The sequence below is a fragment of the Rhincodon typus genome, chromosome 33, assembly GCF_021869965.1.
Source record: "Rhincodon typus isolate 14 chromosome 33, sRhiTyp1.1, whole genome shotgun sequence".
Taxonomy (NCBI): Eukaryota; Metazoa; Chordata; class Chondrichthyes; order Orectolobiformes; family Rhincodontidae; genus Rhincodon; species Rhincodon typus.
The window spans coordinates 24,998,179-25,020,168 of record NC_063364.1 but is presented as its reverse complement, the minus strand read 5'-3'; the positions used below and the strand labels follow the sequence as shown (position 1 = coordinate 25,020,168).

General features: G+C 44.5%; 1 protein-coding gene across 2 annotated transcripts in view; it reads right to left on the bottom strand.

Moving 5' to 3' along the window:
* Positions 1–212: 212 nt before the first annotated feature.
* The window catches only part of LOC109911567 (hyaluronan and proteoglycan link protein 3-like), a 28,653-nt gene continuing 6,875 nt past the window's right edge, over positions 213–21,990 (bottom strand). The window contains exons 2-5 of one of the 2 annotated variants that reach the window (XM_048616108.1): positions 11,569–11,704; positions 9,395–9,760; positions 7,275–7,577; positions 213–6,006 (exon numbers count right to left, since the gene is read on the bottom strand). In XM_048616108.1, the coding sequence (XP_048472065.1) occupies positions 5,720–6,006; positions 7,275–7,577; positions 9,395–9,760; positions 11,569–11,683 (1,071 nt within the window). In that variant the 5' untranslated portion in view covers positions 11,684–11,704 and the 3' untranslated portion in view covers positions 213–5,719. The remainder of the gene's footprint in view (positions 6,007–7,274; positions 7,578–9,394; positions 9,761–11,568; positions 11,705–21,990) is intronic. The other variant, XM_048616109.1, reaches the window with a different exon arrangement.

Here is a 21,990-nt window from a genome sequence, read left to right as displayed (position 1 = left end):
ACATTTGGTCTATTTAAGTATCACAGACACTATTGAGATTCACTGTCATAAACAAGTTATTCAGCCCAATGTTTCATTTTAATTTAATTCTCTTCTACCCAATCAAATTTAACCTCTGTGTAATAATATCTGGTTCACGCATCTAATTAAACTTGGTTTTTAACCAATCTCCTCTCTTTGGTATAAATAGACCCAACTTATTTTTGAATATTACAATTTATTTATTTATTTGAAAGGTTCTGTTAAGTTGACATTTCATTCATTCAAAAGGATCGTTTTTACAAAGAAAACTTGCCAGCAATGTGTTTAAGAGGACATGGAGTATATAGCAAACATAAGATTAACTGCAAATATCATGGTGGTATTTTTTGGAAAGATAATTAGCTACAAACTTTCAGGCATCAATATCAAGGTAGGAACTAGTTCCCACATCCAGACAAAAAGTTAAAAAAAACTGTTACTCTTAAAATAAATTCAAGTTTGTCTAAAGTTGAAGCCATTAAGGCATGAATTCTGCATAAAATAAACAGAACATACTTGCATTGACTCACAGTTATGATTTGACTTTGGCCGTGCTTTTGTAAGTGTATACAGTCTAGACATATTTTATTGTAAATATAGGCTAAAGTCAACAGCAAAAGCACATTTATCCAATATCAAAGTTTGCCTCTCAAAGATAATTAGTCAAGAGTCTTTCGGTTACATAATTATGATAAATCTTCTCATAAGAGAGGAGTAATAAATGTTGGTAACGAACAAGTCATCAACGTGTATTCATAGTCTAAACAATAAAAAACGTCTTTGAATACAATATACAAACATCTTAGGTCAACAGAAGAGTAAACAGTTAAGAATCTAAATAATATGTAACATTAGCTTGAGGGAGCCCTCCTGTCTTTAATTGATTATTTTCCAGTCTTTGACTAAATAGACTACTGTGTGTTTCTGTGATTGAGGCAAAGAATATTGGGAAGGAAAGATCTCCCACCAGCTAGTGAATTGAAAATGAATTTATTTCTTTTTATTTAGTGCATTGCGATCTCTCTTGCTCAATCTGACTTAAATTGAAATCCAGAACATGCCTTTCTTCCAACTAGTACTCAGAAATCTAATGGATAGGTGCTTTAGCGATATCTGAAGAGGTTTTGGTTTCTAGACAGACACTTGTATTCAAAAGATGCAGCATGGGCACACTTAATATATTTGCCAACCATTTTCCTGACCACTTGTCCTTCATCCCATCTGTGTCCCAGACAGAGTTGCTGCTCCACGTACCCTGGACCTCTATTCACAGTCAGTCTGCTTGGAAAAGCCACCAGAGCGAGCATCAGTGCTGCTTATTCTCTACCCACTCCTCCAACGAAAACAAACATGGGATGCTATTTAGAGTAACGATTTCCCAGTTATAGATCAAGTGAAAAGGGAAATCATCCACACCCTACTACTGAAATCAAAAGTATGAGGCTTAATGGGCTACGTCCCACCACTCTAAAGCCCCTTATTCCTTAGAGTGGCCCTAGAGCCAGACACTACCTTGGGATTCCAGCCCTTAACAGAAATGTTGTGTTTAAATGTGTCTCCCCCAGTTGTTTGCATGTTTGAAAGCATAAAGTGAACAGAGTTATCAGACCTTTATAGTAAAAGTACATAAAATTTTTCCTTTGAAGCATAGGGCTAATTAAATTTGACAAAGTACCAAATGGCTCAAGAGCATCTGACACCCTACCTGTCGCTTACGTATCATAGACATATTCAATCTGCTCCCAATCAGGCAGAACCCCATTTAAGTGGATGGTCATTCAATATGCTAATGCTACATCTCTGCCAAGAGAAAATTAGGATGCCAAGGGATGATTACCAAGAAGACCACGAGCCCCACACCTATCCTGATGGTAAAATTACAAAGGACCTCATTAGCCTGCCCACTAGCTCTACATCTGTCAAGTGTAAATTGGGGAATAAGCATAACAGAAGTAAAGATTTCTTCCTGAATAAAATATAACTTTAACAGTTATTGTCCCTGGATATTGTAGGCATGCAAGGTTTAAGCAATGGCACTCTGTGTCTTAGTAATGATGGGGCATTAATAAAATTCTCACCAGAGAGTCAATTTCAGCCTTCTGATTGTGAGAAGCCATTTTTGGGGCTTCCCTGAGTGACTGAGGTCACTTAGCTTACAGCCAATTTGTGTTTAATAATCAGCAGTTTATAGTTCCATGCCCCTAACCATAGGGACCTGGGTGGGGACTGCTTAAGCTGATTTCATTTCCAAGCCCACCACCAGCAAAGTGCTGACATGGTCGTAAGTTGAAAGTCAAGATATGAGCACCACTTGTTTTTCAGGATGTCAAAATTTTAGTATCAACCAGTCTGTGATTATGTCTTGAATGTTGTGGCATAGACAGGGTTAATCAAATGACCCAGCCCTAGTTCGTTTAACTTACTTTGCTCCCAGCCTCCCCAGTCATCAGAAAGAAACTTAATCCAATGTCATAAGCATAACACAAGCAATGTACATCATCAAACACAATCCCTTTCTGTTATAGCATTTATTTATCTTCTAAATGAAAATTTGGTTTGGAATAAACATTCTGAATTGAATAAATACCACGTGCAGGGTCTATACCTTTAGGTTTAAAGCATTTTCAAGCCATTTTTTATACAAATGTACATAATCCAGTCTGCAGATAACTTTGTTCAGGTATTGTAGGTGCAGAAAAATTAATTCTCAAAACAGGCTGCTCCCCTGTGCTAGATTAGCAGACTCCTGCTTCCCAATTTCTGTCAGATAGGTGCAATACAATTGGTCTCAGAATCTATGGATTAGGAATGGAGAGTGGATTAGGAGCAGAGACTCTTAGTCACTGCCCAGTGAATCAGCTGGAAAGTGCATGGATGTGAGATTCCAGTGAAAAAGAGCAGTAATGTAAAACTGCACTACACAATTGTGTCCTACACAATCTGAACCAAAATCTGAGTGACAGTGACATCCTCTTCAAACTAATACAACATTATAACATATCCATAAAACCTTTAAAAATGCAAATTAGCATAATTCCTCCATCTCCCTCTCTCCTGCAATGTGGCAGGTTGCTGCAGATATCCGCAGTCCTTTTAAACATCAAACTCTAACCATTAAAAAGGTTTCCTTTACTTCCTGGGTAAACAGTACATAATCATTGGTTTCTCAGTTGGTCAGAGTACTCAAATTTTAAAGATAAAATCAGATATTTTCTTTTCAGACAGCAGGTGTAAAATAAATTGCATTAGTTGAATTTAAACTGTCAGTAGACTCCCAAGATTTTTCAAAACCTGGAGCAATAACCCAGCCTCAGTAAGAAAACGTACCAGACTCTACTCACAACACAGATAAAAAAAAGGCGTCAGGTTCAAACCCTGGTCTGTGGTGCAGACAAAGCAGGGGCGGGGAATGGTACCATAAACCTCAGTGCCCTTCAACCTGGTGGTGGGGGAGGAACCAGCTAGCATTCATGCCCTTAATATCTGCCTTGTGACTGCTCTGGACATTGGATAAGGACAGGATCGTGTTCAAATGTGTTGCTATAGTCAAACAGTTCACCACATGGATACTAGTGGGCTGCTAGAAGAACTGTCCCATTACAGACAACCAGCACCTTCAGTGGGCATGGGGGTCATGGAAATAAATTCTGTCACAACTCAGGTGTAAACCTAAGATTTACTGGTGACTCCGCTCGAATTTATTCTCAAGCTGCAAGAGCTTGCAGACTAATGTCATTCCAAAGCTTAAGGGGTCTTAAGCTGACCCAGTTTAAAAATTAATGACAGACCGGAGAAGACATATCTGGCAGGATGCAGCACAGGATAAACACTACATTACTGATTGTAATTTACCCATCTACACTTCTGTAAGAGGGTCTTCCCTGGACCAGCCCTTATTTACTTGTGTCACTTCATTGTGAGGGTGCTGATCCTTAGCGGTCTAACTTGGGTTAAAAAGGAAACAGACAGATTTTTAATTAGTAATTGTTTGAAGGGTTATGGGAGTAGGCAAGAAAGTGGAGTTAAGGCCAAGGTAAGATCAGCCATGATTGTATCAAATGGCAGAGCAGGCTCAAGGGGCTGAATTGCTTACTCCAGCTCCTAATTCTTACATTCTTATGTTTGAGATGTGCAGCCTTATTCCTGATGAAATGCATGACTACTTATCTTTGTTTCCTATACAAATGGAGTGGCATCGATTTTCTCAGGATGCAGGTGCAATTGTATGAAGTTGGGCAAAAATGAGGATGCTCCGAGTCTGGTCCTTGTGACCTCTTTAGGATGAGGCAATTTAACTTCCTCAATATGGAGAGTTCCTGTTGGAGGAGGTTCACATATCATTCAGCCATTTTTGTTTGGCTTTCTTCTCTGATCTCTGGTCTATCACAAAACACTTAAGTTTTACCAACCCGGATTCCAAAATAAATGTCAATTTACTGATAAAAAAATTGATCTTCAAATTGCATCTTCCAACATACAATTTTGTTTTGGGATGCTGCTTCGCTTAACTTAGCCACATAATGACTGGATCTAGTGTACAGCACTTTTTCCAACATGGTGAGCTGTGTCATATTACAGAACTGAACACGGGACCACAATTATTATGTAAACTGGTTGTTAATCATAGAATCGTTACAGTATGGAAGCAGGCCATTCAGCCTATCAAGTGCACACTGACCCTCCAAAGAGCATCCCACCCAGACCCACCGCCCCTACCCTATCCTTGTAACCCTGCATTTTCCCATGGCTAATCCACCTAGCTTGCACATCGCTGGACATTATGGAGCAAGTCAGCATGGCCAGTCCATCCTAACCTGCACATCTTTTGGACTGTGGTGGAGGGAAAAAGAAAAAAAAAAATCAAAGCACCCAGAGGAAACCCACACAGACACGGGGAGAATGTGCAAACTCCACACAGACAGTCGCCCGAGAGTGGAATCGAGCCCAGGACCCTGGTGCCGTGAGGCAGTGGTGATAACCACTGAGCGTCCATGCCACCTCCAAGTGTCAATCATTGAACTGTGCTCAGTTTGTTAATATGGTATCATGCTTTACAAAGTATAATGTGTTGCATTATAATATTTCAATTTAAATATTCCAGAGGTGATACCTTGGGCTCATTTGCTAAACCCCAAACTAATGGTTCTAGGTTGGGTACCTGACAATGCAACACTAAGTCTTTTGCCTCCAAATAAGTTGATTTGACCCCAGGTTGCTATGACTGAGATCACTGCTTGGACTATTCTGGGCTCTTAAATGAAGACAGAACAGTGGAGAAACGAAAAGGAAGGAGGGACGAGGGAAGCAGGTGAAGAAGTCAGGGGGAAGAGAGATTCTGAATGCAAAAGTGACAGCATGGAGTCTCGGCATATAACAAGCCATTTTAAAGTATCGAAAGCTGCCTTAGTGAATTCTTACAGGCCAGGTTTAATATTTTCTTTACCCAAGGTCCTCCTGAAATGAATATAAGTCAATGTGCTATGGAAATCAAAAAAAAGATGTATGTGGGAAATTTCAAATTGATGCAAATTAGAAAAGGATTCTCCAATTAGATTTGGGGATCATAAAGTAATCTTCTAATGGTTTTCCTTAAATAATCTGATTTCACCTTTAAAAGATGAGTACTGCCGCTATAATCCATGAAGGCAACTGAAGTGTAGGTCCTCCTGTGATCAACACAGCCACACACCCTGGGCCTTTAGCTCAGGTTAAAGCAGTAGACACCAAACTTTGCATTCTCCTTCCTCGGGAAGCCAAAAGAGCGAACGCCTGGCTCTGGTGGGCCGCACTTAGGCCGTGGGAAGGCAATGGGGTAGCGAACACTGCCATCAGCGACCCAGCCGGCCTCACAGCGGTCAAACTTGAAGAACTTCCAGGCGGCGTAGAGCTGGCCCACTTTAGCAATCTCGCTGCCAGCGGCGTGGCAGGCTTTCACAGCTTCGTCAAAGGTGAACTTCAGCGGACGGCGTAAAAAGTACAGTTTACCTGGAAAAGGACGCAAGGAGATTGGTCAAAGAGGATGGAGTCAGGAGACATGAAGCAAACAATCCACCTAGAAACCATGCGTATAACACAGCATCAAAAGTGCTCCCAACAGTGACTTCAGCCCCAGAGGCACACAAGACAAAGAAAGACTGTTACTTCTTTCACAAGCTCAGGACAACCAAACAAGTTATCAAACTGCTGCAATGTAGGAATCAATATTGCTAATCTGTGCACAGCAAGATCCCGCAGCAACTGGCTCCCTGGATTTAACACTATGGCTTGAAGGATAAATATGGGTAAGGATTCCAGGGTGAATATCTCTGCTGTTCTTCACACTGGCACTGAAGTTTTTTTTTAAGTTCATCTTAGAGGGCACTGCTCTCCATCAGTCTCACCCAAAGTCCTGAGCTCAAGTCCCTGAACTCATGACCCAAGAGTTCTAGAGTGCCAACGACTGGACACATTTCCACATAACCCCACTGGTCCATCATTGGTCTCATTCCTATATGTCACTTGTGTCTCTCCCTAATGATTGAGTGTTTATTGAGGATCTCAGACTGGCAAGTCTTGAACGGTCCTGCCCTGTGCTGATGGGGTAAGGCAACTGCTGTCAAAGCTTTGGGGGGCTACAGAGAGGAAATGAAAAGTAAACCCACAAAGTCACCTGCTCTCTGGTGACCCTTAAAAACTCAATCTTGTGGATGTTGGGTGAAGATGGAATTGACTTTCCAACCAGATACCCTAATACGAAGACTGAGCAAAGTCTTCATGAGGTATTCACTCAGCAAATCTCCCTCATCCTGACTGTCCACAAAACATGAATTAAACATTTTGGATAGGAAACCATTTGAAATTATAGCTGCCAACATGTCTATTCTATTTCAAACAGATTTTGCGAGTCTTTACAAAAGCAATCTTTCATTGACGCCACTGGGAGATAATCCATAAACTGGGACCCATATGTTGGGCCACATCAATACAAGCAGGAACCACAGCGAATGGCTGATGCTGGAGGAGAGAATCAGCCTCCAGTCTGCCCTTCTTTCCTTCAGGAAGGCACTGGCTCTGTGCTCCATGCCAACTTTCATGGGGCACCTTTGCGATTGGTGATCCAATGTGAACAGGATCATAAGTGCAAAACCTTATTCTTCCACCTGGGAACGCTCTCTCTGTCCTTGTACAGTTTGAAGCGCCGTTTCTTACTTGGGTGGGTCTCTGCCCCCCCACTCCCCGGTTAAGGTGTGCTGTAAACTCTCTGCCGTGCATACCTTTCAGAGTCGAGGCGAAACAAAACACATCGTATCGGTGGAGGTTTTTGTGCCGCTGGCCGTAATTCCGGATGCCTGCAGAGCTGTGCTTGCCACCGCATGGTCCACGTGGCACTGTGATGGGGTACTGCACCGAGCCATCCATCAGCCAGCCAGCATTGCACCAATCTAACCCCTCCTCCCAGGCCTGGAACAACTGCTCAAAGGAGGCGATCATAGCATCCTGCTCCTCGCAGGCTTGCTTGGCATCGTGGAAGTTCAGTTGGTACCGTCCATGGTGTGGCTGGTAAGGGAAGACCACACCTAGAAGACAAGGCATGAGCAAGAGTGTGTATCTGCAAAGCAGGTGCTCATAATAGGTGATGACTTCCATAGCACAGCACCCTGGAATTTCAATTGAACAGCTAGCCACCTGTGGCTCAGATGGTAACTACGCTATCAATCCAGCATCCAGTCTAGGAAAGCCAGACCCTGGACTGTACTGCTCTCGCTCAGTTGGTGCTACTACAATTGGTTTCAGCTCCTTCCTGTAATGAAAGAGGCTGGAGAATCAGCTCAGGTACCCTGTCCTGACAACTTACTTAGCCCACGTGTATGCACATCAGAAGCGTTCACATCCCATTTACTGGTGAAATGCCCCTTTGATCATTAACTTCTCGGACATTAACATCTCCTGTTGCACGTACGGTTTATGTACTAAACTGTTCCCTCCTCAATTATCTCCCATCAATGTCCCCCATCCAGAATAGAGGTTTTTAACCAATATAGAAACTGTGCTAGGCCTTTCGGCCCCTCAATCTGACTAAGCTATTCAATTAAAACACCACTGATCTGAATATAACTCCATTTACCCACCTTGCTCTCATAGCCATTATATTCCTGCCGAAGAAAAAACCCTATCAAGCTTGACTTTGAAATTTTTGGTGGAAACTCCCTCAGATCTTTTGGGGAGAGAGTTCCAGACTTCTACTGTTCTTTGACTGAGGAGATGTTTTGGCAGGGTTACTCTGAAATCAGTCACAGGCATGAGTTGAAAGGTCAATCCTCATGCGACTCTCTTCCCAAATTCAGCTGTTAATGGGCTGTGACAATGTTCTACATGATAGTTCCTTTAAGAATGAGCCATGAGATGGCAGGGGCCATTGTGGTGCAGAGTTAGTGTCCTAACCTCTGAGCCAGAAGACCCAGGTTCATGTGCCACCTACCTCCAAAAGGTGCCATAATAACATCCCCGAACAGATTTGAAAGTATTTGAACACAAGATACTCCAGAAGCAAGACAGAACAGTTGATGCTCATTAGAGATAAATTTGAGGTTTTTCTAGTGGTGCCCTTGAAGCATTTTGGGATACCACAGGGACAGAAGTCCCATGAGATTTTGATTAAAGCCCTTTTGGTTAATGTGGTTAATATCTCACGCCATCTCAGAGTAAGGTGTTGTCCAGTAAAAACAGAGATAAGGAGGATTTATTTTTTCTCAGAGGGGAGTGAATCTGGAATTCTTTACCACAGAGGGCTGTTCAGGCTGGGTGGCTAATTATTGAGACTGAGACGGACGGAGTTCTAATCATTGAAGGAATCAAGGAGTATGGAGATAAGACTGGAAGGTGGAGTTGACAATTATCAGTTCAGCCATATCTTATTGAATAGCACAGCAGATCTGATGGGCTGAATGGGGTACTTCTGCTCTTTTGGTCTTACAATCCCCTAGTGGGCAATTGTTTTGTTCATTCACAAGTCATGGACATCACTGGCTAGACCAGTATTTATTGTCCATCCCTAATTTCCCAGAAAGCAGTTAAGAGTCAACCACATTGTCTTCGAACTGGAGTCACAAGTAGGGAAGACCAGGTATGGGTAGTAGTTGTCTTCCCTAAAGAACACGGTCAGTTGTAATTCAGTTTATTTTGTGAAACAAAGGACTGGTTTTGTACCTGTAAGTGGAGGTAGTCAGGAAGGAGAGCACAGATTGGAGTTTATATTGAACTATGAAATGCAATAAGTAGTTGTGAAAGACAGAATGAGTCCTCCTTCCATAAATGGATGACTAGCAATATAACAGGCTGTGCAGTTCACTGAAATCCCCATTTTACATTGCAAGATGTCTGATCCAGAGATTACCTCTTAACTCCAGCTCAACAATGCTGCTTTCATCCTCCAGCCCATCAATCACTTCACATTTGTACTTCCCATAATCCTCCAGCCTGACATCAGTGATGACCAGCGACACCTCACGCTCGTCATTCTGCTGCAGGTAGACGCGACCCCTGAACTCCCCAAAACTGCGATGGCGCAGTCCAATTGCCACAATAACGTCGCTCTCCTTGGAGAAATCCATGTTGAGTTTGGACCATTTAACCCTGACCTTTCGGGTCACGTTCACTGCTGGTTCATAATGGTAGTGACAAGTCAGGGTCACATTCTCCCCTCGGTATGCAAAGAGTCTGTCCTTTTGGGTTTCAATATGAAGCTTGACGCTGTTGTAATCTGAAAAAGATACAAAAAGCGAAAACCGCTCAATGCTAACATTTTGAGCTAGATTTTAAAACAAGAGACTGCTGGAGTACTGAATCATGAGAGAGACAGAAAGGCTGAGTCTTGCTGGCCCAGTCCATGTTGGGTTGGTTGAGATAGGAGCTGACAATAGTGACCTTGAGAAAGGGAGGGAGGCCATCAGTCAGGATTGCTGCTCCCGAGTTGTTCAAATGGGAAAAGAATCAGGGCTCAGTTCTGTTGCCTGCCACCCTACGCCGCCTTTAATATTTATTTTTCTTCTGCACAGGCCTCCTTGGCAACAGCTTCCAAAATGGGAAATCAATGGTGGGAACGACGTCAGCACGCCGGCTGGTGTGTGCAGGTCCTCAGAGCGGCTGCGCTCCTGTGCAGTTTAGCAGGAACATTGCAAAAAGGTGAATTCTCCAGCTAACACCCCAATGTCTAGGCCTCTACATGGAAAAGAGCCAGTTCAACAATGGGCTTCATCGGTTAGAGCCTGTGCAAGGAGATCCTCAGCAATGAGTCTCCATCTTTAGGAGGGAAAATCAAAGGGTCCACCCTGGCCACTTAGACTATGGAAATGTCTATCCACCCATCATGCTGAAGAATAATAGATAGGCATGTAATAGTTAGACAGATATAATAAAGGGACTTGTGACACAGAGGCAGTATCCCTACATCTGGGCCAGAAATGTATTGTCAGAACAGATGAATTTAAAATATCTTTACGTAGGTTGACTGGGTATCAGAAGGTGGAATAAAGTCTCTGATGGGTTGTGGAAAGAATGGGCTTAGTGAGTTAAAAATGGCTGTCATCAGTTGATACTTTCTTATGTGCATCCTGCTGGTTTGTTGAAACAGAAACTAGCTGAATGTGTCTTAATCAACAAATATTAAAACAGATGATCTGCAAATTATCACATTGAGATTTGTGGGAGCTTGTTGTAAACAAATTGGTTGTCAAATTTCCTTACAGCATAAAGTGACCAGGGGCCTTTTGTAGCGCAGTGGTAGAGCCCCCAGACCACAACGCCTGGGTTCAAGTCCCACCTGCTTCAAAGGCATGTAATAACCTTGCTGAACTGGTTGATTAGGATAAAAAGGTTAAATTTAAAAAAAATTTAAAGTGACTATGCTTCAAAGGTACTTCATTGGCTGTAAAGCTCCTTGAGATCTTGAGGTAATAAAAAGGCACCAAGAGAGCTTTGCATGCAAGTCAATTATTAAATGGAATCACTGGTGATTTAGTGGTGCTGCATAAAAGGTAAAAAAGTTACACAGATGTCTTGGTGGTAGAAAAAGAAATCCAATCAGTTGTGCATGAATACACTTCCAGATAAAAGAGAAAAAATGCTGTATAAATGCTGGGGATAATACAGTGTGGAGCTGGAGGAATACAACAAGCCAGTTAGCATCAATGGAGCGGGAAAGCTGACGTTTTGGGTCGGGATCCTTCTTCAGCTGTGCTCCTCCAGCTCCACACTGTTATCTCTGACTCCAGCATCGGCAGTTCTTACTATCTCTGTATAAATGCTGGGTTTTTTTTTGAAACTGATCGTGTGCACAAGCTGCAATTAATCACAAATAGTAATTCAACCAGCTGACACAACCTTGTTCAAAAGGGCACAACAGAAAGTACGATAAATAGCAACCAGGACAGGAGGTGCCTAACTAGTCCTTTTGAGTAGTATCAGGAAAGGTTCCCATTACACTGGAGCCATCAACATGACGGGGCAACAGTCAGTGGACTGAAATGAAGAAGACTGAAGGATAAGATGGGACTTAATGGAAACACTTACGCTCACCATTCCCATTGCCATTTCCGTTGCCATTAATGTAGAATGCACCATTCTGTGCAAGACAAAGGGGCAGACAAGCCAGCTGCAGGAGGACCACACTCTGAGCAAACATCATTGCAGCTTGTACCCACAAGCCCTACAAAAGAAAAGAAACAAAAGCCGTTAGTGCTTTAAGAAAGAAGTTAATGGTCTGTGAAAGTTGATTTGAAAGCCTCCAGATCATAAGAAGAAACCAGACTGAAGGTATTTTTAGCAACATGGCAAATAATAAGTTAGGATGAATCGGAACTGAAGTCACAGTGTCCATATTTTTCAAGAACGCACTGACCACTTAGCAATTTTCAGTGATGCTATTATGGAAAGAAAATTGGAATTTCCCACTTTTAAAGTTTTTTGAGAAGATTTGTAGCTCGGGCCGTGGATGAGGTTGTAGACTTGCTTGCCGAACCGGTGGGTTTGGTTGCAAACCTTTTGTCACTGTGCTAGGTAACATCATCATGCACCTCCGGTGAAGCGATGGTGTTCTGTCCTGCTTGTTATTTATATACTTCGGTTTGCTGGGGTGATTGGTATTATTTCCTTTCTGTTTTTCAGTGGTTTGTATATCGGGTCCAGTTCAACGTGTTTGTTGACGGAGTTCCAGTTGGAATGCAAGGCCTCCAGAAATTCCCTGGCATATCTCTGTTTGGCTTGTGCTATTATGGATGTATTGACCCAGTCAAATTTGTGTCCTTCTTTGTCAGTGTGTATTGAGACCAGTGAGAATTGGTCATGACTCTTGGTAGCTAATTGGTGTTCCTGTATCCTTATTGCCAGTTTTCTTCCAGTTTGGCCTATGTAATGTTTCTCACAGTCCTTGCATGGCATTTTGTATATTATGTTAGTTTCATTGGTTGTGGGTATGGGATCCAGAACAGGAGCACTTAAACGGAGTTTTTAAAAGGAATGGATACCCAAAAAGCACAATCCGCTGTTGCCTCTGCAACAGACCACAAGAAGACACAACACGGCCAGACACATTTGTCACCCTACTGTACATCAGAGATCACCACAAGACTACTCAGACCCCTAGGTATCAGAGTGCCCACAAACAAACAACCACATTGTGACAGCTACTGACAAATGATCCCATACCTGCAACTAATAAAACTAACATAATACACAAAATACCATGCAAGGACTGCAAGAAACATTACATAGGCCAAATTGGAAGAAAACTGACAATAAGGATACAGGAACACCAACTAGCCACCAAGAGACACGACCAATTCTCACTGGTCTCACTACAGACGGACAAAGAAGGACACAAATTTGACTGGGACAACACATCCATAATAGCACAAGCCAAACAGAGACACACCAGGTAATTCCTGGAGGCCTGGCATTCCAACCAGAACTCTGTCAACAAACACATTGAACTGGACCCAATATACAAACCACTGAGAAACAGAACTGGAAATAATACCAACCACCCCAGCAAATCGAGGTATATAAATAACAAGTGGGATGGAACACCAATGCTTCACAAGAGGCGCACAGACAGTGTTACCTAGCAGGGTGACGAAACGTCTCCAATCAAACACACTGGCTCAGCGAGCAAGTCTACAACCTTTCCCTTTTATTTGTGGCAATTTGTAAATAGCATGGTGGAGAGGCTAAAAGGGCTTAATGGGCTATCCTGCTCCTGAAGTCCTACGTCAACACACCTGCTCAGAAATTTGACATTGCTGAACTGACCAGCGCTGGGCCGCGTGGTGGCGCTGTTGGGTTGTTGTAGTAACGAGCTCCAGCCACTAAGCGGCGCTGGAGTGCACGAAGTGGGATGGCCTCGCTTGCTCCACGCAGTGGCCAAGGTCGGGAATTACGGCTATTTGTGTTCAGGGTCCAGAAATCATCTTCAGGATTCTGAATTCCAAAAAAAAGGTTGGCGTAAAAATTCTATAAAACCTGTGCTAAAAGCAACAAACCTATTTCATTACTGTAAATAGATGTTCCTGGCCATTGAATGGTGGTCTAAATAGCAAGCACGAACAGGCTATTGGACTGTAAGAGGCATCATGATTGCTCCTCAGTACTGAGCCTTGGGTTTTCATTTCTGTCATGGTCAGTACTATACTCAGGACATGGGGCTACCCACTTGGGGATAGACACTGTCACACATCTCCATCTAGAATGTGTCTTTGCAAAGAACAAAGTCAGAAGTCACACTACACCAGGTTACAGCCCTTTCATCACCCTGATGAAGGAGCAGCGCTCCGAAAGCTTGTGATTTCAAATAACCCTGTTGGACTATGACCTGGTGTTGTGTGACTTATGACTTTGTCCACCCCCGTCCAACACCGACATCTCCACACCTTTGCAAAGGAAGTCTGGAGAAAGATGCAGTAGCTTTTATCGAGGTTCATCCTGAGCAGCTCTGCGATGTGGGACTCTGCGCTTCATGGGCTGTTCCCGGGATGCACACGGAGACAAACATCACCTGTGCCTGGAGGACCATCAACTCGGTGAAAGACACCCTTTGGCTGCTCAAAACCTGTTGGTTTTCCAGAGTAAGGATTGACCTCAACTGGGTGTTGCAGGCTGGCACATTCCAAGGTTCAGGACTATATGCTGAGGGATGCACTAAAATTGGGGCAGCTGCTGCTGAGGCACAGTGGGGAAAGACTATTGCCTAAGGTCTTTCGGCCAAAGTACAATGGGGGCCCATTCAGTTATCATTACCCTCCCTGTGTCTCAAGTACAAGATTATGTTTACATGTATAAGTAAGAAATGCCTTTGATTTGTTTGTTAGATAAAGTCACACTCCAATGTTAGTTTGTTTCTCCATATGCTACTGTACAGAACCAAACTGCTTTAGTGACTATGTATGTATATAAAGATTTGTTACGAATAAAGTGTACTTTTGAAATAGAAACAGTGGGACTACCTGCTGAGCTGTCTATGCTGTGATAATGCTGACACCAGGGGCTGAGTTTGACCACCAGCATCAGTTGCAGGTCTCTTGCCAATATTCACTGGCTACATGACTGGCAGAGCAATCTGCCCAGAGGCGGGCTCGTTACCACCTCTCTGTGTGCTCACTGTCCAATTAAGCACAGGCTCTCAGTGTAGCTGAGCCAGAGTGCCTGTGAGAGAAAACCAAAATGGAGTCACCTGCATGGGCATCATGCAAACAACAGGGATGCCAGCCAGAACATCCCCATGGCTGGAGGGGGACTACTTCTTCCACTATAGAGGGTCTCAACCTCAATTGTTCCCATTTACACACATTGCCCACTCTTTAGGTTACAGTACAAGGAGCCATGTCCATTGAGCTTTATCACATGGCCAAAACTTCTAAGGTCATCAACTCACCCCGATCGGTGCCTTAAAAACATTTATTAGCTGTCCACCTTCATGGCAGGGAGAAGCTATTTTCCTGCTCTCTCCTTCAGCATGAGGCTAGCAATGTTCAGACACAAGGAACCAGATACAGCAATATCCCAATCCTCCTTTTTACGGAGCTCTCAATCGCTTTATCTAATAGCTCCTTCTTGGTCCCAATGCTGATGTTTCTCTGTTTGTGGTTCTCAGAAGCTCCTTGAGATATTCTTTCAATGAGGAGATTGTTAGAAGTTGCTAAGTTAAAGTTGCTCATCTGTTGCTGGGACCCTCATCCACACCTCCACAAACCTCAGATTTGACTCCTGCAATGCATTCCTGCCAATCTCCTACATTTTACACTCTGTAAATGTGTACTCACATAAAACTTCACTGCCTGCAGCAAGTCACTCCTGTGCTCGCTGACCCACATATTCCAGTTGCATTTTCGTTTTAAAATTCTCATCCTGCCATTCAAATTTCTCTACAGCCTTGCCCTTCCCACCTCTGTAATCTCAAACCTCACAATGATCTAAGGGATGTGTACTCCTCATCTGTGCTCCTAGAAGCCCGACAGCATGGAAGCAGGACAGTTGGCCCATCAAGTCCATCCAACCCTCTGAAGAGCATCACGCCCAGACCCATCCCCCAGCCCTATCCCTGTAACCCTGCATTTCCCACGGCCAATCCACTCTAACTTGCACATCTTTGGACTGTGGGAGGAAACTGGAGCACCCGGAGGAAACCCACACAGATACCCAGAGAATGTGCAACTCCATACAGACAACCACCCAAGGAATCAAACCCAGGTCCCTAGCACTGTGAGGCAGCACTTGTAACCACTGAACCACTGCGCTGCCCATATAATTGAAATAAAAACAGAAAATACTGGTAGAACTCAGCATGCCTGGTGGCATCTGTGCAGAGGGAAACAGAGTTAACAGCTTGAGTCCAATAAAACTCTTCTTTGGAATGCTCAAGAAATTACATTTGATTCAAAGGTTTACTTATTTTTCTCTCTGCTCAGATGCTGCCAGACCTGCTTTTCTTTCAGATCTCCAGGATTGGCAACATTTTGCTTTTATTTTACTTTTTAAAATTATTGTTCCACCTTTGGTGGCTGTGCCTTGGTTGCTCTGAAATATCCTTCCTAAACATCTCTACCGCATTTTCCTCCATTAGACAATCCTAAAAACCGACTTCTTTGACTGAGTTTTGGTCACCTGACCTAAAATCCCCCTGTGTAGTTCAGTATCACACCTTCTTTTACAATGTTCCCATGAAGCACCATTGTGTTAAAGGAGCTATATAAATGTAACTTGCTGTTGTTAAATGCAACTGGCGATCATTTGTATTGCCAATACCCAGCTGTAGCATCACAATCACTAATGACAGACAACCAGAATATTAATCATTTCAGAACTAAAAGTCTCTTGTCCATTTCAGCTTTTAGTTCTCAAAATGAGTCAGAGGTGAGCATGAACTACGCTAAAATATTCCCAGGTGTGAATCACTAAACGCCTTGCCCAATATGGCAAGAAGAGGTCCTGGCTTAAAATAATTTATTGAGAAATTAATTAATGTTTTAATATTTTAAACTGACAAGTCTCCAGTCCCAATCTCCTGAGCTGAAAACAATTCAATGCCAAGATCTTTTTGACCTGAAGGCTTCATGTCTAAGCTCAGACAGCAGATGGCAGCAGAAGTCAGCATAAGAAACACAAACTAGCGAGAGATAGCAAGAACTGCAGATGTTGGAGCCAGAGTTGGGAAGGGAGCTGTGAAATAAATGGAAGGAAGAGCGGTGGGGCTGGGGGAAGGTGGGTGGGATGGGGATAGGTTGGACGCAGGGAGCGGATGGTGGCGATTGGTCGGTGGGAAGGCTAGGGCAGATAGGTGGGAGAGAAGCTGGACAGGTAGTGTCAGGTCAAGGAGGTGGGAATGAGAGGGAAGGTTGGATATGGGATGAGGCCGAGATTTTGAAACTGGTGAATTCGGTGTGGAGGCCATCGGACTGTAGGCTCCCAAGGTGGAATATGAGGTGCTGCTCCTCCAGTTTGCGGGTGGTGTCATTATGACACTGGAGGAAGCCCAGGATGGACATGTCACCCAAGGAGTGGGAGGGGAGGGATTTAAATTGTTCGCAACCGGAAGGTGTTGTCGTGTACAGAGCACAGGTGCTCTGCAAATCTGTCACCGAGTCTATGTTTGGTCTCACAGATGTAGAGGAGGCCACATCAGGAGCAGCGAATGCTGTAGGCCAGGTTGGAGGATGTACAGGTGAAGCCCTAGCGGATATGGAAAGTTTGTCTTTGGCCTCGGATGGAGGTGAGGGGGGTGGTGAAGGGCCAGGTGTAGCACCTCCTGCGGTTGCAGGGAAAGGTGCCCGGTGTGGTGGGGTTGGTGAGGAGTATGGAGCAGACTAGGAAGTCAGAGTGAGCAGTCCCTACGAAAGTCAGATAGGGGTGGGAAGGGAAGTATCTCTTTGGTTGTGGGGTCGGATTGTAGGTGGCGGAAGTGGCAGAGAATGGTACGCTGGATGCCGTGGTTGCTGGGGTGGTATGAGAGGACCAGGGGGAATCGGTCTTTATTTTTGTTGGAGGGAGGGGGGTGTGAGGGCAGAAGTGCAGGAAATGCAAGAGATGCATTTGAGGGCATTTTCGATCACCGAAGAGGGGAAGTTGCAGTCCTTGAAATAGGAGAACATCTGGGATGTTCGGGAGTGGAACACTCCATCTTGGGAGCAGATGCAGCAGAGGCGGAGAAATTGGGAGTAGGGGATTACATTCTTGCAGGAGGTTGGGTGAGAGGAGGTGTAGCCAACGTAGCTATGAGAGTTGGTGGGTTTGAAATAGATATCGGTGCTGAGACGGTTACCAGAGATGGAGACGGAGAGGTCCAGGAAGGGGAGAGAGGTATTGGATATGGTCCAGGTGAATTTGAGGTTGAGGTGAAAGGTGTTAGTAAAGTTGATGAACTGTTCAAGCTCCTCATGAGAGCACAAGGCAGCGCCAATACATGCATCAATGTAGCGGAGGAAGAGGTGAGGGATGGTGCTGGTGTAACAGAGGAAGAGGGACTGTTCCACGTACCCTACAAAGAGGCAGGCATAGCTTGGGCCCATATGGGTGCCCATAATCACCCCTTTGGTTTTTAGGAAGTGGGAGGAGTTAAAAGAAAAGTTGTTGAAAGTAAACACAAACTACAGTTTATCAGGAGAGAGACAAGAGGATTTAACCTTTCATCCAGAAGTTGAGCTCTCTCCGCAGTGCAGTGCTCCCTCAGGACTGCACTGGAAAGTCAGCTCAGATTTTGTGCTTGGTCTCAGTAGCTGGACTTGCTCAAAGGTGATGTCACCACTCAGTCAAAGCTAGCACTTTGTGTCTACTGCACTGAAATATAAGGCTTCTCCACTAAAATGCACAGTGACAGACTGATGTAGCATATTCCATAGTGCTGTACATAAAACAAAAACAGGATAAATCCAACCCAGCCAATTACCGCCCCATCAGTCTACTTTCAATCATCAGTAAAGTGATGGAAGGTGTCATCAACAGTGCTATCAATCAGCACCTGCTCAGCTAAAACCTGCTCAGTCACTGTCGCTGGGTCAAAATCCCGGAATTCCCTCCCTGTGGGTCAACCCATAGCAGGAGGACTGCAGTGGTTCAAGAAGGCGCTTCCCCAACACCTTCTCAAGGGCATCTAGGGATGGGCAATAAATGCTGGTCCAGCCAGAGATGCCCACATCCCGCAAATGATTAAACTTTTTAAGGTCCTATAGTATGACAGTGTTAGCCCATTGACACTCATATTGAGTTAGAGAGTCATTTTTTAAAATTTGGTAATGGGATGTGGGTGTTACTGGCTGAGTCAGCATTTATTGCCTATCACTAATTGCCCTTAGAATATTTAAAAGTCACGCACATTGCTGTGGGTCTGGAGTCACATTGTAGGGTGGACTAATCAAGGTGGCAGATTCTCTTCTTTAAAAGGACATTAATGAACGAGATCAGTTTTTTGACCACGGTTTCACGATCACCAATAGATTTTTAATTCAGGAATTTTTTTTTAAAAAATGAATTCAAATTCCACATGTGCCACCAGAGTTTCTGGATGAATAGTCTATCGATAATATCACCAGGCCATCACATTGCTCATCATGGCATCGGGAGGTCATCCAGCCCATCCAAACCAACTCACACTCTGCTGCCCTTTCGCTCCACTTTGCTCAAGTACCAATTTCATTTTGGAATCATTCACTGTCTCTGCTTCCAGCACCTCCAGGGGGCAGCACTTCTCATGACATCTTAACAATTGCAAAAGCTTTATTTCTGGAAGGGATGGGAAGATCTTTGGGGCACAGTTGCAAAGTTTGTTGGTCACTGAATAAATTGAATTCCATTCTGAATGCAAAGGTGAGTGTTTGAATATGGTTCTGCAGATGATATTTCACAAGTAACTTCACCAATTTCCCCCCACCCCAGTAACTGTGAGTCAGCAGCCTTGGTGTCCTTTGGAAGGTTCTTGTCTTCACCGCTGTGCCTCAAGTGGGTACCACATTAACAGCTCGATTCTTTGAGACAGCTAAATGCAGAATTTCCACCACAGCCCCCATCCCCATTCTGAAACAGATAGCGAAGGTGTAAGTGTGTTGAGTAGAAACATCATTGGAAATGTCGTGAGCTGAAATCTGTGTTTCTGAAAATTTTGATCTTTGTTTGCCAAGAAAACTTTCCAGATTGGACTCTGAACCCCAAGTCCTGTCAACCAAGGGAGGGACGCAGCCTGGTGAATGAGCCACACAGAGTCTGCCCCTACCGCAGAGAACACTGCAAGTGACAACACAGGGGGATAATTGCTGCTGTATTTTATTCCCCTCAATCCCTTTGTGCAATCACCAGGAGCAGCCAAACTGAGCTGGTTTCTGGCCACATAACAGCTGATAAGAGGCTACTGAGGAAATTTAAAAGGACAGTTCCAGGGATGAAAATTAGGATGGTGAATTCGGAGTTGTTTTCCTTTGAATGAGGGAGAATGAGGGAAGATTCAGTTGAGGCGTACAAGATTATGACAGCGTTAGATAAGGCAGACAGGGAAAGGCTATTCCTATATTTCATGGTGCAAGAACTAGAGAACAGAGATTGAAGGTTTAGCTGCAAGGACTAGTGGACACAGATTTAAGGTTTAGCTGCAAGGACTAGTGGACACAGATTTAAGGTTTAGCTGCAAGGACTAGGGAACACAGATTTAAGGTTTAGCTGCAAGGACTAGGGAACACAGATTTAAGGTTTAGCTGCAAGGACTAGGGAACACAGATTTAAGGTTTAGCTGCAAGGACTAGGGAACACAGATTTAAGGTTTAAGGTTTAGGTAAACGGACTAGGGAGCACAGATTTAAAGGTTTTAGTACAGGGACTAGAGAACACAATTTAAGGTTTAAGTGCAAGGGCCAGGGAACACAGATTTAAGATTTCAGGCTAGAAGCTGGGGCATGAAGAGAAATTATTTTATGCAGTGAGTGGTAATGACCTGACGTTTGCTGCCCATGAGGAGCATGCAAACAAAAACATCAGTGGTTTCAAAAGAAAACTGAGATAACAAGGTGTAGAGCTGGATGAACACAGCAGGCCAAGCAGCATCATAGGAGCAGGAAGGCTGACGTTTCGGGCCTAGACCCTTCATCAGAAATGGGGCAGGGGAAGGGGGTTCTGAAATAAATAGGGAGAGAGGGGGAGGCAGATAGAAGATGGATAGAGGAGAAGATAGGTGGAGAGGAAACAGACAGGTCAAAGAGGCGGGGATGGAGCCAGTAAAGGTGAGTGTAGGTGGGGAGGTAGGGAGGGAATAGGTCAGTCCAGGGAGGACTCTCAAGGGGGCGGGATGAGGTTAGTATATAGGAGATGGGGGTGGGGCTTGAGGTGGGAGGAGGGGATAGGTGGGAGGAAGGACAGGTTAGGGAGGTGGGGATGAGCTGGACTGGTTTTGGGATGCGTTAGGGGGAGGGGAGATTTTGAAACTTGTGAAATCCACATTGATACCATTGGGCTGCAGGGTTCCCAAGCAGAATACGAGTTGCTGTTCCTGCAACCTTCGGGTGGCATCGTTGTGGCACTGCAGGAGGCCCAGGATGGACATGTCATCTGAGGAATGGGAGGGGGAGTTGAAATGGTTCGTGACTGGGAGGTGCAGTTGTTTATTGCAAACCGAGCGTAGGTGTTCTGCAAAGCGGTCCCCAAGCCTCCGCTTGGTTTCCCCGATGTAGAGGAGGCCACAAAGGGTACAGCGGATGCAGTGTACCACATTAGCAGATGTGCAGGTGAACATCTGCTTGATGTGGAAAGTCTTCTTGGGGCCTGGGATGGGGGTGAGGGAGGAGGTGTGGGGGCAGGTGTAGCACTTCCTGCGGTTGCAGGGAAAAGTGCCGGGTGTGGTGGGGCTGGAGGGGAGTGTGGAGCGGACAAGGGAGTCACGGAGAGAGTGGTCCCTCCGGAAAGCAGATAAGGGTGAGGAGGGAAAAATGTCTTTGGTGGTGGGGTCGGATTGCAGATGGCGGAAGTGTCGGAGGATGATGCGTTGGATCCGGAGGTTGGTGGGGTGGTACGTGAGGACGAGGGGGATTCTTTTTTGGTTGTAATTGCGGGGACGGGGTGAGATGAGGGAGAAACATTTGTAGGACTCTGGAGGTCCAACTGGGGGAGTGCAACAGATCTATCTGGGCTCAATGGGCCAAATCTGAAAGCATTTTGCAGCTCAGGCAGATACCATGGTTAAGTAGGCAACCACTCTTTCTGCAGAGTAAGATCCCACAAAGATTGCATGAATCAATGGCCAGATAATCTGTTCTTCTTGCAGCATTAGTTGAAGGAGAAATGTTGACAAGGCTACAGCCTTCACAAAGCAGCAAAAGGTGTCTTTAATAACCCCACTGAGCAGGACAGACAGCACCTCAACTTAACAATGCATCACCCCTGACAGTGCAGAGTTTCCTCAGTGCCTCACCAGAACGTCAGGCTGGATTGTATTGACACAGTGTGGAGCTGGAGGAACACAGCAGGCCA